At 44.5% G+C, this 16,026-nt stretch overlaps 1 protein-coding gene across 2 annotated transcripts in view; it reads left to right on the top strand.

Annotated features, from left to right (window-relative positions):
* Nucleotides 1–3,909: 3,909 nt before the first annotated feature.
* LOC110292333 (cytochrome P450 4B1) overlaps nt 3,910–16,026 on the top strand; it is a 22,585-nt gene continuing 10,468 nt past the window's right edge. Inside the window, exons 1-7 of one of the 2 annotated variants that reach the window (XM_021159621.2) lie at nt 3,910–4,117; nt 9,337–9,478; nt 9,663–9,707; nt 10,892–11,019; nt 14,919–15,043; nt 15,282–15,433; nt 15,569–15,675. In XM_021159621.2, the coding sequence (XP_021015280.1) occupies nt 3,938–4,117; nt 9,337–9,478; nt 9,663–9,707; nt 10,892–11,019; nt 14,919–15,043; nt 15,282–15,433; nt 15,569–15,675 (879 nt within the window). In that variant the 5' untranslated portion in view covers nt 3,910–3,937. The remainder of the gene's footprint in view (nt 4,118–9,336; nt 9,479–9,662; nt 9,708–10,891; nt 11,020–14,918; nt 15,044–15,281; nt 15,434–15,568; nt 15,676–16,026) is intronic. The other variant, XM_021159622.2, reaches the window with a different exon arrangement.

The raw sequence follows: 16,026 nt of genomic DNA, 5'->3' as shown, positions 1-16,026 counted from the left end.
CTGCCATTCGGTATTCCTCAGGTGAGAATTCTTTGTTCAGTTCTGAGCCCCATTTTTTAATGGGGTTATTTGACTTTCTGGAGTCCACCTTCTTGAGTTATTTATATATATTGGATATAACGTATTTTTTGTAAACTAATGTAAACAGCAAATCAATCCCATCGTTAAAACAACAAACAAACAAAACAAAACAAAAACCCTAAAACAACAACCTATCTGACAAAATAATAAACTATGCTGATTTTATTGAAAGGTTTGCTGTTGTTGATGTTGTTGTTGTTCCCCAACACACTATTTTTATTATTTGGCAATTTCATTTCAATGTACTGTGATTGTACTTGCTTTCTATTTCTCCCAGGTCCACCCTCCCACCATTGTGCCCCTCTTCCCCAGACTCCACCAAGTCCAATTTGTGCTTCCTATATATACTCATTGGAGCATGCTCAAACTCCCAGTGGCCAGTCCCCTTTAAAGATAACTGAGCCGACTCCCCCAACCCCCACCAGAAACCATCAGCAGTGAAGAGCTATAGTTCGGCATCATTATTAAAAAAAATTAAGGACTTTCTTCCATAGCTTCATGTCTGGACTTTTTTTTTTTTTTTTAGTTATGAGTCTGTAGTCATTGCTATCACCGCAGACAAAGCTTCTCTGCACTAGCAGCTGGCAGCAGCTCGTGGGTGGCAACATGATTTCTAGAGGCAGCAGGGATTATAGAAGTCTTTTGAGGAAACTTAACCCAGAATAGGAGCCATTTTTCATCTCTGATATCTTGTTACTCAGACTCAATGAAAAGTAGCAATCATGAAAAATAGATTGGATTTGAAGACTAAGAATCTGCTTTTCTTAATTTTTATTTTTTATATTCCCAGATCTCTTATGAAATAATCCAGGCTTGATGGTGCACACCTGTAATCCTAGCTCTGGGGAGGCAGAGACAGAATAACCCTGGATTTGCTGCCTAGGTAGTCTAGCAAAACAAGTGAGCTCCACGTTCAGGAGAGACTTTGTCAAAAAAAAAAAAAAAAAAAAAAAAAAAAGGATGGAAAGCAATGGTGGAAAACACCGAACATTAACCTCTGCTATCTACACACACACACACACACACACACAGACACACACAGACACACACAGACACACACACAGACAGACACACACACACAGACACACACACACAGACACACACACAGACACACATACACACAGACACACACAGACACACACAGACACACACAGACACACACACACAGACACACACACACAGACACACACACAGACACACACACACAGAGACACACACAGAGACACACACAGACACACACACAGACACAGACAGACACACACAGACACAGACAGACACACAGACACACACAGACACACACACACATAGACACACACACACAGACACACACACACAGACACACACACACACACAGACACACACAGACATACCACACAGACACAGACACACACACAGACACAGACAGACACACACAGACACAGACACACACATACACACACACACAGACACACAGACACACACACACACACACACACACACACACGCACATACACCACACCACACAAAACATGATCATGTTGTGAGTGGCTGGTGACCCTGTGGTCTCCACTTCTACATCACAGTGCAGCTTTTTGAGGTTGTTTCATGAATATGGTTGTCACCCCACTGAGTGCCTTTCTGTTCTGTGCAAAGCAAGGGAAAGGCACACTTGGTCTCCGGAATGTGACAGATTGAAAGCATTTGAAAGAAAAAAGTGCACACAGTCAAGAAGAGTGCCAATCAAGGCTAGAATCGGTGTTTTTAGGACAGAAAGGCACTGGAGGGGGGCTTCCTGGAGAAGAAGAGCTACTGGATAAAGGCAGTGGCTTTCCCTCTGGTACCTTCCTTTCCCTGAGTTTATAGCCTTAGTCTTTCTCTGACAAGTGACAATTCTAGATTTGCAAATGTCCTTTTTGAGGCTCTATAAAGGGGCCTCCAGTGTCCCTGCAGGCCTGAGTCATAATAGTTTCTTAGTCAAGTGCCACTGGATAAGCAATACTTTAAACCTGGGATCTGGGCCAATGGCATGTTGGGAAACATTTAATAGCTGGTTTCCTAGGGGAGAAAGCCATGGTAATATTTGCAATTTCTGTGATGTTAATGCTCCTACAATGGTCAGTTCCTAGCTGCTAGTGTGATGTCATTGAACTGAACGTTGAGAGAAGATGTGTAATCTGCCATTGAGTCCCAGTTGCAGCCCATTACAGCATACTACTGGCTGGTGCCTTATCTCCAAACTTCTTTCCACAGCAAGTGTTTTCTATGGTAGCCTGGAGAGCTAGGCTAATCCCAGTGGATGGAAGCTTCAGAGAAGCTCCCTTAGGTCCTTTATCACACTTCCTGGGGGTCAGCATGCCATATACAAATTCACTCTAAAAATGTGAAAACTCAGCAGAGAGCTTATCATGGTCCCTAATTCTCTGACCTGGGTGAACTGCATTTTCATTGGGATGGATATGGATTTTTCAGAAGGGGGATAAACCAATGAAGAAGGAGCTTTCAGAATTCCTTTCATCATATTATCTCTTGTTTCTCGGCCTGTGGGTGGGTCTGCTATGCTATCTTCCAGGTCTCCTCTGCCAGAAGGGACTACAAAGCCAGGTTGACAACTCACCAACTCACCATTTTCTGAGTCAGGACCTGCTGTTGGAGTTCCAAGCCCATCTGTGTGCTGGTTTGGCCCTGTCACCTCTGTACAATACTCAGTCTTTGTCTTTCTGTCATTGCTGAAAATCTGACTCCCACAGATTGACCCTCCTTTAGGTCCTCACTGCTTCCTTTCTGATTTGGATGACTATGGGGCACACCAGTAGGAGGCTGGAAAGTGGAAAAAGAAAGAGCTTGGGGCACAGTTCCGTTTGCCAATGTTATATCTAGCAAGTGCAGGTCCTACCAGTTTGTGGGAACAGTGTTCTTGTCCCTTCTTGTTGTTAATTTATGCATGCCATGCCAGATCATGTTTCATGCTTTACGACCCCATCTACCCTTCTGAAAGGAGACTTACATCAAAGGCCTTTACCCGAACATTGGTGGTAAGTGTGCTCTGTGGTTGCCATGAATGGTACAATTCTCTTTTGGAGGGAGAAACAGCAGGCATTTCCTGGCAAGGTGGGTCCTTCAACAGAAAACCCTTGGCTGTGGCATTTCAGAGCAATCACAGCCTTTCTGGGAAACTGAGTATTTCTCTACTCATCACTGGGCCTGAGTGGTTCCATCAATTCCAAAGGGATCTGATGATTAATCCTCATCATCTTGAAAGTATATTCTACATTCCTGTCCAGATTGTACTGTGCTTTTGGGTATAGTTCATTTTCCTCCTATCCTTCTGGGGATCTCTCAAAAAGGGGACATGGAACATTATAAAACAGGCAAAAGTACCATTTCTGTCATGGGTCCACATCACGGGGACGGTGGCAGCTGTCTAATGAGAAAGCACAGATGATTTTATCTGGAACACAGATAAAGGATGAGGACCTATGACCTCTTTGGGGAGTTTAAGTGAGATAGTGTGTATAAAGTCCCTTGAACATACACGATAAAACAGAAAGGCAGTTGTTATTCTAGTGATCACACAGAGAAGTGCCCCCTGTTCTCTGCTCCAAGAGACCAAGGTGGGATGTTCATGATCTGGTTTCTATTAGGTCTGGTTTCTATGAAGCTACATTTTGATAGCAGTTAATCATACTATATCCTTTGGTGCCTATGAGCTTTGAGGCAGCTATTTTCGCCCTATGGCACTCGGCCCAGTTTGAGCTGCTGCTAGTTGTTGGGTGTGGCAAAGGGGGTGGGGACTGGCTCAGTGCCTATATCCAGAGTATAAGACAATCCAGGGGGTGCAGCTGGAGGCAGTTGGAGCCTGGGTCCTGCGAGTTTAGCCATGGCACTCAGCTTCCTCTCTCCGAGCCTTTCCCGCCTCGGCCTGTGGGCTTCTGTAGTGATCCTGATGGTAACTGTCCTCAAGCTCTTCAGCCTGCTGTTTCAGAGGCAGAAACTGGCCAGGGCTTTGGACAGCTTCCCAGGCCCCCCCACGCACTGGCTTTTTGGTCATGCCCTTGAGGTATGTGGGGATATGGGAGATGCCCTTGAGGTATGTGGGGCTATGGGGGAGTTGGCTCTAATCCCCCCGGGAGGGGGCTGGGAAGGGAGGTCATCAATTTAGACAAGAGGGTGAGGCCTGGAACCACGGCTCCTAGTCAGCTTTCCCACCCCTGACTTTCAAGCTGGCTTCAGAAGCAATGCAACATTTCAAAGTGGCAGCTTAAGAAGGCCTGAGATGCGTTCCCATTATTTATTCATTCATTTATTTATTTATTTATTTATTTATTTGGTTTTCGGTTTTTTGAGACAGGGTTTCTCTGTGTAGCCCTGGCTGTCCTGGAACTCACTCGAGTGCTGGGATCAAAGGCGTGCGCCACCACACCCGGCCCATTATTTTGAGGCACAGAATGCAAGTCGGTGTGGAGGCTTGTTGATAGATCACACCCGGGAGAAATTAAATCCTCAAAGTTCGACCCGACAACTAGGCAGTCACGAAGTGTCCTTCTCTATGCAGGAGGACATTCAAAGTAAAAACAGAGGAAAGTGCTGTCTTCTGATGCATCCCAACGTGTCTGAGAGGGTGGTACCCCCAAAGCTGGGAGGTACCTTTTCTCTCTCCTTTGTCTGGCTGAGGAACTCTGGCATTTCCCCAGGTTCAGATCCTGGTTGGGTCGCCTGTTAAGGCAGCTCAGGAGGGGTTCACCTTAGCATCCAGTCTCAGGAACTCCTCTTGTCTTGGGGATCCAGACCTTCTGAACACAAGATAAGGGTTTGGAATCAGGCAGGAGGAACAGATCCTCCACACACCTCCCCAAACATCTGGAGACTAACATCTTAGATTGGAACTAGGACCCCGAGACTAAGTCTTCTGGAGTGCTTTGAGCTACAGGCAGGTTTGGGAGCCCAGGCATGGATGTCAGAGATGAAGTCTCAAAAGCGGGTGTCATTCTTTCTACCTCTTTCTTCTTCCATCTGGGGAATTGACACTGGAAATGAATTTGGTCTCTAATCTGATTTTTGCCCCTTACTTGTTGGGGATAACCTATGAACTTACCTGTACCATTGAACACTATGCGTGGGAGGAGGATGTCTTGGGTGAGAGAAAACAGACACTAGAGCCTTCTCTGCTCCCAGGAGGATGAAGGTGCTTCCCCAGGGGTCCACTTCTGCTCCATTCTTTTAATTTTAGCATCTTACAGCTTTTCTACTAGTTTGAGACTTTTGGAGAGTGGCGGACTTGGTCTGATTTATTCTCATGCCCTCAGGATACAGCACAAAACTTGGGATAGTACAGGCATGCCTGAATGAATGAGCACAAAAGGATAGATTGTAGGGTGAGAGGTCCACAGAAGATGGAGAGTGGTGGGGAAGGGAGGTGAGGGATCAGGATGACTTGGGAGGGTCTCTGCCAAGTGTGGAAGGGTGAGGTCACATTCTAAAAGAGCATGAGAGGCATTTGGGAGGACTTTTAATTCCCCTTTCTCTGTGCCCCCTTTGTGCTTACCTGCTTTCCTCAGGATTGGGGAAGTTAGTCCTCAAGCAATGGGCTTTAATAGCATATAGTCCATTCTCTCACAATTCCGTGCCAGAGCTGTCTGCTCTCTTCTTTCCAGGTGTTCTATCTTGAAAGTACACAGAGAGCCTGAAACACAGCCTAGCTTCAGCTTCTTCATGCCAGTATAACTATCTGAAGGGCATTGGCTCGACACCAGGAGACCATGCTAAGATTGGAGTGGGAGGCTGATCTTGAGGGCTATAAAAGTTTCCTAGGGAACCAACCACAGGCACAGTGCCATTGCATTCCTCCAGGACTTGGCACCTCTGCATGGTTGGATTCACACCTCAACCTGAGAATGTGAAGGGCAGAATGTGGATTTGTTTCCCTAGCGTGAGAAAAGATGGGGAAGTTGAAATTCAAAGGGGTTAAGGTGTCCACTTAAGGACACATATTGGTTCAGGATTCAAGTCAAAGCTGAACTAGGGACTCCTCATGCATTCTGGGCCCTAATTGTCTTGTATGTGGTAGGAAGAGTACCTAAAGGGTCAGGATGACTGACACTAGACACACAAGAACACCAAGGGATAGCCCGCCCAGAAGGAGAGCTACTAAGGTGATCCCCACAAGACTTCCCTGAGTGGCCTCAGAGGGCACCACACAGACTCATAGGAAGGGTTCCTGGCAGGTGCCATTCAGTTCAGGGACTGAGAGATCTTGTTAAGAATCTGGACAGTCCAAAAATAACTGAACTGAGAAGGAGTTTAGGTATCATACTGGAGATACCTGAGCTCTTGTGTTGGGACCTAGCATGTTGTGGAAGAGGAGTCCCTGTCTTCTACCCCCAGTTGTTGGTGTTTCTAACCATTCACCTCTGTCTCAAACGTAGATGATCGTGTGTATGTGTGTGTGTGTAAACCAGATATTGGATGTCTTCTATGGCTCTCTACCTTACATATTCATTTTTTGAGAAGATTAGAAAACTCACTTCATTTTATTTATATGGGTTTTTTCTTCATATACACCAGTGTATCACATGTGTGTCTGGTGCTCACAGAGGCCAGAAGAGGGTCTCAGGGACCCTGGACCTTGCAAATGGTTGTGAGCCACTATGTGGATGATGGGAACAGAACCTAGATCCTCTGTAAGAGCAGGCAGTACTTTTAACTGCAGAGCCAACAATCCAGTCTCTTAGAAAAGACTTTTAAGAATTAAACTGCCTAAGTGTGTGTTGGTGTGCATGTGGGTGTAGTGTGGGGATGTGCACATGTGAGTTTAAGTGCTGTCAGAGTTTAGAAGAGGGTGTCAAATTCCCAGGAGTTAGATTGCAGGAGGTTATAGGCAGACCCCTGTGGGTGCTGGGAGCTGGGTGTTTCACAAGAGCGGTATAGCTCTTAACCGCTGATCAGTATTTCATTTTTTATTGGTTATTTTGTTTATTTACATTTCTAATGTTGTCTCCCTCCCAGTTTCCACCCCTGAAAACCCTCCACTCCACTCCCTCTTCCTGCCTCCATGAGGGTACTCCCCACCCCACTCCTGTCCCTGTGCCCTACACAGTGGCATCAAGCCTTCTCAGGACCCAGGGCTTCCCCTCCTTTTGATGCCAGACAAGGCCATCCTCTGCCACATATACAGCTGGAGCCATGGGTCCCTCCATGTGTATTCTTTGATTGATGGTTTAGTTCCTGGGAGTTCTGTGTGTGTGGGGGGTCTGGTTGGTTGATATTCTTGTTCCTCCCATGGGGTTGCAAACCCCTTTAGTTCCTACACTCCTTCCCACACCTCCTCCATTGGGGTTCCCATGTTCATTCCTATGAATATCTCACTTTTTTAGAGAAGATTTCTTACTAAACCTGGAGCTCTCCATTTTGGAAACACTGGCAGGTCAGCAAGCCCCTCCCTCCATCTTTCTATCTCACCCTTGGCTTACAGATGCTAACCACCATGTCTGTCTTTTAAGTAGAGGGCTGGAGTTCAAATTCAGGCCTTCATGCCTGGGAAGCAAGTGCTTCTCCCTACTGAGCCATCTCCCCACGCAGATAAATTTTATTCTCAAGCAGTCCCCAAGAGCACTGTAGCTGCCTCACACTGGAGAAGCAGGGAACTTGTTCCTTGGACACTGCCCAACTGATCTTTAGATCCATTAGGGAATGGCCTGAGTGGATTTGTTGACAGGAAGGAAGCTCAGTCACGATTTCTGGTCAGCTCTATCTCTTGAGATAGTTCCGTTGGCCTTTGAATGCACTGTTCCCACTTATGAAGAGGTCATGGTTCAATGAAGCTTCATTGACGTCCCATTCTGATCTGATTCCTGAAGTGTAACTTACTCAGACTATTGGAGAGCAAGTCCTTCCCATTGCTCACTGCTGCTGGGTTTAACACTGGTGCAAATGAAGGGGTGGGGGCAGGATGCTCTGGAGCTGGGTGCAGTGACTTATCTTTATGCCCTGTTTTCCTGTTTCCTTCCTTTCTGAGAAAACAATCTGTCCAAGATCTGATAGTGGCAGCCATGGTTAGGGCACTAGAGGATGAATCTGAGGCATTTGTTGTATAACTCAGAGAAGTTTGCCAGCAACCACATGACCCATAGAAGAGCAATGTCTCAGCAGTCATTTTGAGGGATTGCAGCTGCAAAATGGGTCCAGATGCTGAGAGCTGTCTTCACTCTTATGGGCTCCTGGGGACAATCAAGGCTCATAGGAGAAGGCTGTCTCTAGGGAGGCCATGGCAGTCTGTGACTGAGGCCAAGTTCTCATGTCTGTGGTTGGGTTGCTACAGATGGGCACAGGAATGCTGCCTGGAGCTGGGAAAGACAGGAGCAGAATGTAAGGAACTCCAAGCTTCGGAACAACACATTCAAGAGTATCCAATTAAGAAGATTTAATCAAATTAAGTAATTAATTAAGAGTAATTAATCCAATTAAGAGTATCAGAGTTCTTTACTTTGAGTGGCAACCAATATTAGGTTAATGCTTCAGAGCTTCTTGGTGCCAAAATTCAGGGGTACAGCACTTCTAAAGACAAAACCCACAATTACATCAATGCTAGATAAGGGTCAGAGTAAACTTGTAATATTATTTAGTTATTTAGACATAACGTGACAATTATTTTGGTTAATACATCTGGGTCATATTTGGAGTCACAGAAATGTGTTGCCAAGACACACATGGCTATTGGGAGGGAAGAGTGTTGAGAATTATCTAAGTAGATACAAAATGAAGTCAGAACAAGATGGTATTACCTCGGTCACTTCAAGTGCATGCAGAAAAGAAGAGAGACAGGGCAGGAGGGAGAAGTTCAGGGATGCCAGCCAGAAAGGAGGAAGGTGGCAAGCGTGTTCCTTTTATCTATAGGTAAAGATGATTTTTTTATCATTTTTGCTCCTTGCCATTGCACGCATAATGCAACCTTTTGGGTGGAATTGAGGATTCAGAAAGATGATTCTGCAGGGAGATTACAGCAAACTCTGTAGAACATGGGCCAGACCTGCAGAGAAGGCACAGCTGGTGGTAGGATAATCTCCTGGGTCTTGGAGGGGAGTGGTTTGGGTGAGACAAGGATTCCTGGATTTAGAGCAGCAGCTCTGGGACTGGAGAGGGTATTAGAAATGTACATGAAACAGGAGGATGGAAGTAGATTCCGGGGGTCTGGACAGTATCCTTCCTTCTCTGCCCAGAAACCTGGAGTCTGTAGGGAGTTCTGGGCTCATGTGTGGTCTTTGTCTTCTGTTATTGTTTCAGATCCAGAAGACAGGAGGCCTGGACAAGGTGGTAACTTGGACCGAACAGTTCCCCTATGCCCACCCACTCTGGCTTGGACAATTTGTTGTTTTCCTGAACATCTATGAGCCTGACTATGCTAAAGCTGTATACAGCCGAGGGGGTAAGGTGCCCTGGAGAGAGGGTGGGGTTTCCTGGGAATAATGGCCCTAGGGATGAAGTTGGGAGAGGTCCGGACTTGTGTCTAGACTCTAGGAAAAGAATGACCACATCCCTACCTAATTTATCACTATGCCTCATTTGAGAATGTCCTATTTCTCCTTGATTGATGTCTCCTTGTCCTGCAGACCCGAAGGCTGCATATGTTTATGACTTCTTCCTCCAGTGGATCGGTAAGTAAGCGTCTATCTTTCTGTGTCTTCTCCTCCCTCCCTTGAGCTAAGTGACCAGAATCCTGCCCTGCCACAGTGGTCACCCCTCCATTGGCCTGCCTGTCCTAAGCTTAGTGTCTCTGTGGGGAGGTGGGGGAGCAATAAAAGACCTTCTACCTGTCAGGGGATATCCTTGCTGGACATTCCCTTTTCCTCCCAAGCAGAGGCAAGGCAATGTGTGCTTGAAGAGTGGCTTCCTCGAGGGGCCAACCCTAGAGTTGATCCTGTAGGATATTATAATGGCGGTGCTTTCCAGAAGAAGGGTCTGAGAAAAGGTCTAATAATAGTAGGGCCATGGAGGCTGCAAGGTATCTGAGAGACTTGAGTAGAATGCAGACTTCTATTAGTAGATGAGGCTGGGCAGGGAAGATGGGTCAAGTTTAGCTGTTAGTATGTGGACTGATGTTGATGATAGTGTGAGCCATTGAGTCATCTTCTTTTATTTGATTGATTAATTACTTAATTTTGAGACAGGGTCTCACTATGTTGCCTTAGTTGGCCTATGTAGAACAGACTGGCTTTGAACTCACAAAGATCCACCTGATTCTGACTCCTGAGTGCTGGGATTAATGGTGTGTAATACCATACTTGGCCTTATTCTTTTTAAACTTCTATTTATTTGTGTGTATGTGTCTGTGGATGTAGGGCACTTATGGATAGGTAGCTGTGGAGGCAGGTTGAATGCCTGAGAAATGGACTAAAATGTGGTTGGGAGGTATTGTGTATGTGCTGGGAACTGAGCCAGGTCTTGTGTAAGAGCATTAAGGATTCTTGACACATCTCTCTAGAGTTCACTGTGCCTTCTTAACCCAAGGTCACATATGTCTCCCAACTTCCTTTAAAAAACAAAACAACAAAACCAAAACCAAAGCCAATGGCAATTTCCTGGGAGCTATGAAAGGGCTGGTTAATAGGGAGGCAACAATCCTAGACTATTGACTTAGTTAAGATCTGCTACCTTCTCCATGTTGGATACTAGCAGACTGGGGTGGGGACCAGAGTCTCTGCTGGGTCTTGTAGTGCCTGTCCCCCATCCATGTAGTGTTCCAGGCTTGGGAGTGTCAGAGGCTGTGATTGATCTCAGCTCTCAGGGGTAGAGTAGGATTGTCTGGACTCCACAGCCTCCATCTCTCCTCCCTTCTCAGGAAAAGGCCTCCTGGTTCTGGAAGGGCCAAAATGGTTCCAGCACCGCAAGCTGCTCACACCTGGCTTCCATTATGATGTGCTGAAGCCCTATGTGGCCATATTTGCTGAGTCCACACGTGTGATGCTGGTGAGTTCCCTCCCAGTGGCAGGCTCCTAGCACTGTGGGCTGCCAGACTAGCCCCATCCCCATCCCCATTTGCCCTGGGTGAAGGCAAGTGGTGCTCTCTTGGGGAGAGAGTCCCTGAGGCCCTGTCATCCCTATACCTGTAGCAATGGTGCCAAAGGCCTGCTTTGCCTCCCTCTCTCTGCTGTATGCTGTGGAGGCATCCAAGCATTGAGGTAGCTTGGGGCTTGTCTCTGCCAGGAGACCTGATTCTTTTTGATTACAGAATTTGGTTCTGGGAAGCCACCATAAGTACCCTAAGTACCCTACTGGAGAGTTTGAAGGTAGCCTATGTTTTTCAGAGTATCAAAAAATACTTTCCATTTCCAAATTCATTTACATTTTCACACCTGTTTAGACCCTCATCACTGAGAGCAATGTCAGGTCTCACTTAGGGACTTTTAGCCAGAAGAATGGGGCGATATTCCTTCTGTTTCTATTTTGTGCAATAACTTGAGGAGTATTGATATTTATTAACTTTTCTTCAAAAATCTGGTAGAATTCTGCACTAAAAAGTCAGGCTCTGGGCTTTTTTTTTGTTTTGGTTGGTAGACTTTTAGTGACTGCTTCTATTACCAGGGATTATAGGTCTATTTAAATTTCTTATTTGATCTTGATTTTTAACTTTGGCAAATGGTATGTACTGAGAAAATTATCTATGTCTCTTAGATTTTCCAGTCTGGCAGATTACAGGTTTTTATAGTATGTCCTCAGGATTCCCTGAATTTCCTTGGTGTCTGTTGTTATGCCCCCTTCATCTCTAATACTGTTCGTTTAGATGTTCTCTCTTTGCCTTTTGTTAATTTGGATAAGGCAACTTTTCAACCTGTGGGCTGCCACACTTTTGGGAATCAAACAACCTGTTCACAGAGGTTGTGTATCAGACATTTACATTACAAATCATAATGGTAGAAAAATTAGAGTTATGAAGTATCAATGAAATAATTTTATGGTTGGGGTCAACCAAACATGAAGAACCGTATTAAAGGGTCAAAACATTACGAAGGTTGAGAACCACTGTTGTAAGGGCTTTTCAAATCTTACTGATTTTCTCAAAGAGCCAACTCTGTTTCATTAATTCTTGCTGTTTTTTGTTTATTTATTTCTATTTTGTTGATTTCAGCCATGAATTTGACTATTTCCTGCCTTTTACTGGTTTTGTTGTTGTTGTTGTTTTGTTTTGTTTTTTTTTTTTTTTTTTCGAGACATGGTTTCTCTGTATAGCCCTGGCTGTCCTGGAACTTACTCTGTAGACCAGGCTGGCCTTGAACTCAGAAATCCGCCTGCCTCTGCCTCCCAAGTACTAGGATTAAAGGTGTGTGCCACCATGCCTGGATCCCTTTTACTCCTTTTGAATGTAATTCTTTGTTTCATCCTAGAACTTTGATGTATGCTGTTAAGTATGAAATAGTATATGTATAGTATATAGTGTATGTATAGTATGAAATCTATTCATTTTAAAAAAATGTCTGCACTTAGTGCTATGAACTTGCCTCTTTGAATGGCCTTCATTGTGTCCCATATTTCAGGTATATTCTGAATTCATTTTCCTTCTAGTCTAGAATTTTATATTCAATTCCAGAATTCATTCAAGTCTCTACTTTCTATCATGGCCCACTTTTCATTCAGCAGTGTGTTGTCCAGTTTCTATGAGTTTGTAAGCTTTCTGTTGTTGACATCCAGCTTTAGTCTGTGGTGGTCAGAGAAGATGCAGGGTGTTATTTCAATTCTCCTGTATCCATTGAGACTTGCCTTGTGTCTGAGTCTATGATCAATTTTGGAGAATGTTTCATGAGGTGCTGCAAAGAAATATATTTTTGTGTTTGGTTGAAATGTTCTGGAAACATGTACTAGATCCATTTGACTTGCAACTCCAGTCAACTCCAGCATTTGTAGGTTTCGTTTTTGTCTGAATGATCTGTCTATTAGTGAGAGTGTGGTATTGAAGTCTCCAACTATATGATTTAAGGTGTATTTTTGTGTTTACAAGCTTATGTGCCCTGGTTTTTGAAATGTCTTCATAGTGGATTTTTTCTTTGATAAGTATGTAGTGTACTTTGCTATCTCTTCTGTTTAGTTTTGCACCAAAGTCTGTTTTGCCAGATATTAAAAATTGGCTTGTTTCTTGGGTCCATTTTCTTAGAATATCTTTTTCCATCTTTTTACCTTGAGGTGATACTACCCTTAATATTGAGGTGTGTTTTTTTATGGATATAATAGAAGGATGACTCCTGTTTACAGATCCATTATAATAGTCTTTGTCTTTTTTATTGGGCAATGTAGTCCAGTGACTTTTGGAGATATAAATGAACAGTGTTTGTTGATACCTGCTATTTTTGTTGTTGTTGTTGTTGTGAGTGTATGTGTGTATGTACTTCTCACCCTCCCTCTTTTCGATTTTTCTGGTCTGGGATTATTTATTCCTTGTGTTTTTTTTTGGTGTAATTAGCATCTTTAGATTGGAGTATCCTTTCCATGGGGCTGGATTTGTAAATATATGTTGCTTATTTTTTTTTTTTATCACAGGATCCTATTTTCTTTATCTAGCATGATTGAAAGATTTGCTGGGTTCAGTAGTCTGGGATGGCATTTGTGGTCCCTTAGAGTATATAAAACATCTATCCAAGTCCATTTGGCTTTTAGAGTCTTCACTAAGATATCTAGTGTTATTCTAACAGGTCTGCCTTTATTAATTACTTAGTCTTTTCCACTTGCAGCTGTTAGTATTTTTTTGTTCTGTAATACAGCATTTTGATTATGTGCCAAGGGAATTTCTTTTCTGGTTAATCCATTTGATCTCTATATCCTTTTTGTATCGTTATAAGTGTCTTCTTTATAAGGTTAGAGAAATTTTCTTCTAAAATATTTTCTGTGTCTTTGCCCTGCATTTCTTCTCCTTTCTCTATTCCTATTCCTATTAGATTTGGTCTTTTCATAGTGCCCCAGGTTTCATAGATGTTTTGTGCCAGGAGTCTTTTAGATGTAACTTTTTATTTTTTTTTTTGGTCTGAGGTATCCATTTCTTCAATTTTGTCTCAAATGACTAAGATCTCTTCTTCCATTCTTGTATTCTGTTGGTGAGTGTTGCCTCTGAGGTTCCTGTTCGATTTCCAGATTTTCCATGGTTTAGGTTTCTTTATTTATTCTATTTTTACTTACAGAACATGGGCTGTTCTGTTTGTTTTCTCCCATTGTTTGTTTGTGCTTTCATAAAATTCTTTAAGGGAATTATTCGTTTTCTCTTTAAGGCTATTTTAAGGTCTTTATCTTGTGCTTCAGGTAGGTTGCAATTCTCTGTGGTAAGGTAGCTGGCCTAGTCAGGACATGTCCTGGCTGTTATTGATTTTGTTTTTATGCTGGCATCTGGGTATCTTACTTTGTGAAGATTGAAATTCTAGGTGCTGATACCTGGTCTTCTCTTTGTTGTATGGGTTTTTTGGTCCTTGGTTTCTTTTGCTCTTTCTGGTAATTAAGATGGTGTGGTAGATGTGTGTTACCTAGTAGGGACTTTTTCTCAATCTTGATAGATATTTCCATAGAGGACAGATTCCCAGTAAAACTTGTTTCTAGGTATTGGGAGATGACACTTAGGGAAAGAGATGGGCTAGGAGAAGTGAGAGGGTCTACAGGAGGCCTTATAGTCTTATCAGGGTATTCCATCAGGACATGCTTAGTTCCTTGGAAACTGGGGAGAGTGAGGAGAGACCACAGCAGGGAGTCTGCTACACATCTGGGAATAAGATTTGGGGACTGGATTTGGAGGAGAGGATGGAGCAGGAAAGATTTGTACTTAACCTCACTGCTTCTCTGGCCAGGCAGCCTAACTCCTTCCCACATTACTCTTCTCTCTTTCTGGATTCCAGGACAAGTGGGAGAAAAAGGCTAGTGAGAATAAGAGCTTTGACATCTTCTGTGACGTGGGCCACATGGCACTGGACACCCTTATGAAGTGCACCTTTGGCAAAGGAGACAGCGGCCTAGGCCACAGGTCAGGAGCACCTCTATCTAAGACCCACAGATAAGAAAGGTGGAAGGGCTCCTGGTCTCTGCTTGGAGAGGAGATGTGTCCTGCCTTGATATGTCCAGAGCCTACTCATGGTGGGAGACACTTTTGTTAGTGAGGAGGCTTAAGGAGGCAAGAAGAGGAACAGGAAGTACTGTTGATAGGGATTCCTAAAAGAAAGCTGCTCAGGCCTCTGCCCCTCCCTCCACTCTCTTCTGTATAGTGACAACAGCTACTACCTGGCAGTTAGTGACCTCACACTGCTGATGCAGCAGCGCATCGACTCCTTCCAGTACCATAATGACTTCATTTACTGGCTCACACCACATGGCCGCCGCTTCTTGCGGGCCTGCCAGATAGCCCATGACCATACAGGTAGGCCTTTCCCTCAAGCCTTCCTTCATCCCTCCACCCCAGCTAGGAAGCCTTTGTTATTCCTCTGGGATCCTCTGAACCCTTCTTGATGCAGGGCCAGTATAGGCAGTGACGGCACTTATGCTTTTGGTCCAGATCATGTCATCAGGCAGCGGAAGGCAGCCCTGCAGGATGAGAAGGAGCAGAAAAAGCTTCAGGAGCGGAGACACCTGGACTTCCTGGACATTCTCCTGGGTGCCCGGGTGAGTGAACATAGCCCACCCTGTCTGACAGCTGCTCCCAGGGAGGTCTTTAGGCTCTCTTCCTGAAGCAGTGTCCCTGCCCAGCAAGTATAATGTATTGCTTACCCATGGCACAAATCAACAAAGGTAAAATGTGCAGCATGTGTGTGGCTGGGCTGTGACATTAGGGAACTGGCAGTCTGGATCACATGGAAGCATCTTACAGAGTTTTCTAAGGTTCCTAACAATCTTGGCATTGCAGAACCTCAGAGGCAAGACTCACCAATTCCCTCTTTTCCTTCCTTCCTTCCTTCCTTCCTTCCTTCCTTCCTTCCTTCCTTCCTTCCTTCCTTCTCTCCCTCCCCTCCCCTC

Source organism: Mus caroli, chromosome 4 (genome assembly GCF_900094665.2).
Source record: "Mus caroli chromosome 4, CAROLI_EIJ_v1.1, whole genome shotgun sequence".
Classification (NCBI taxonomy): Eukaryota; Metazoa; Chordata; class Mammalia; order Rodentia; family Muridae; genus Mus; species Mus caroli.
This window is presented reverse-complemented; position numbering and strand designations above follow the sequence as displayed.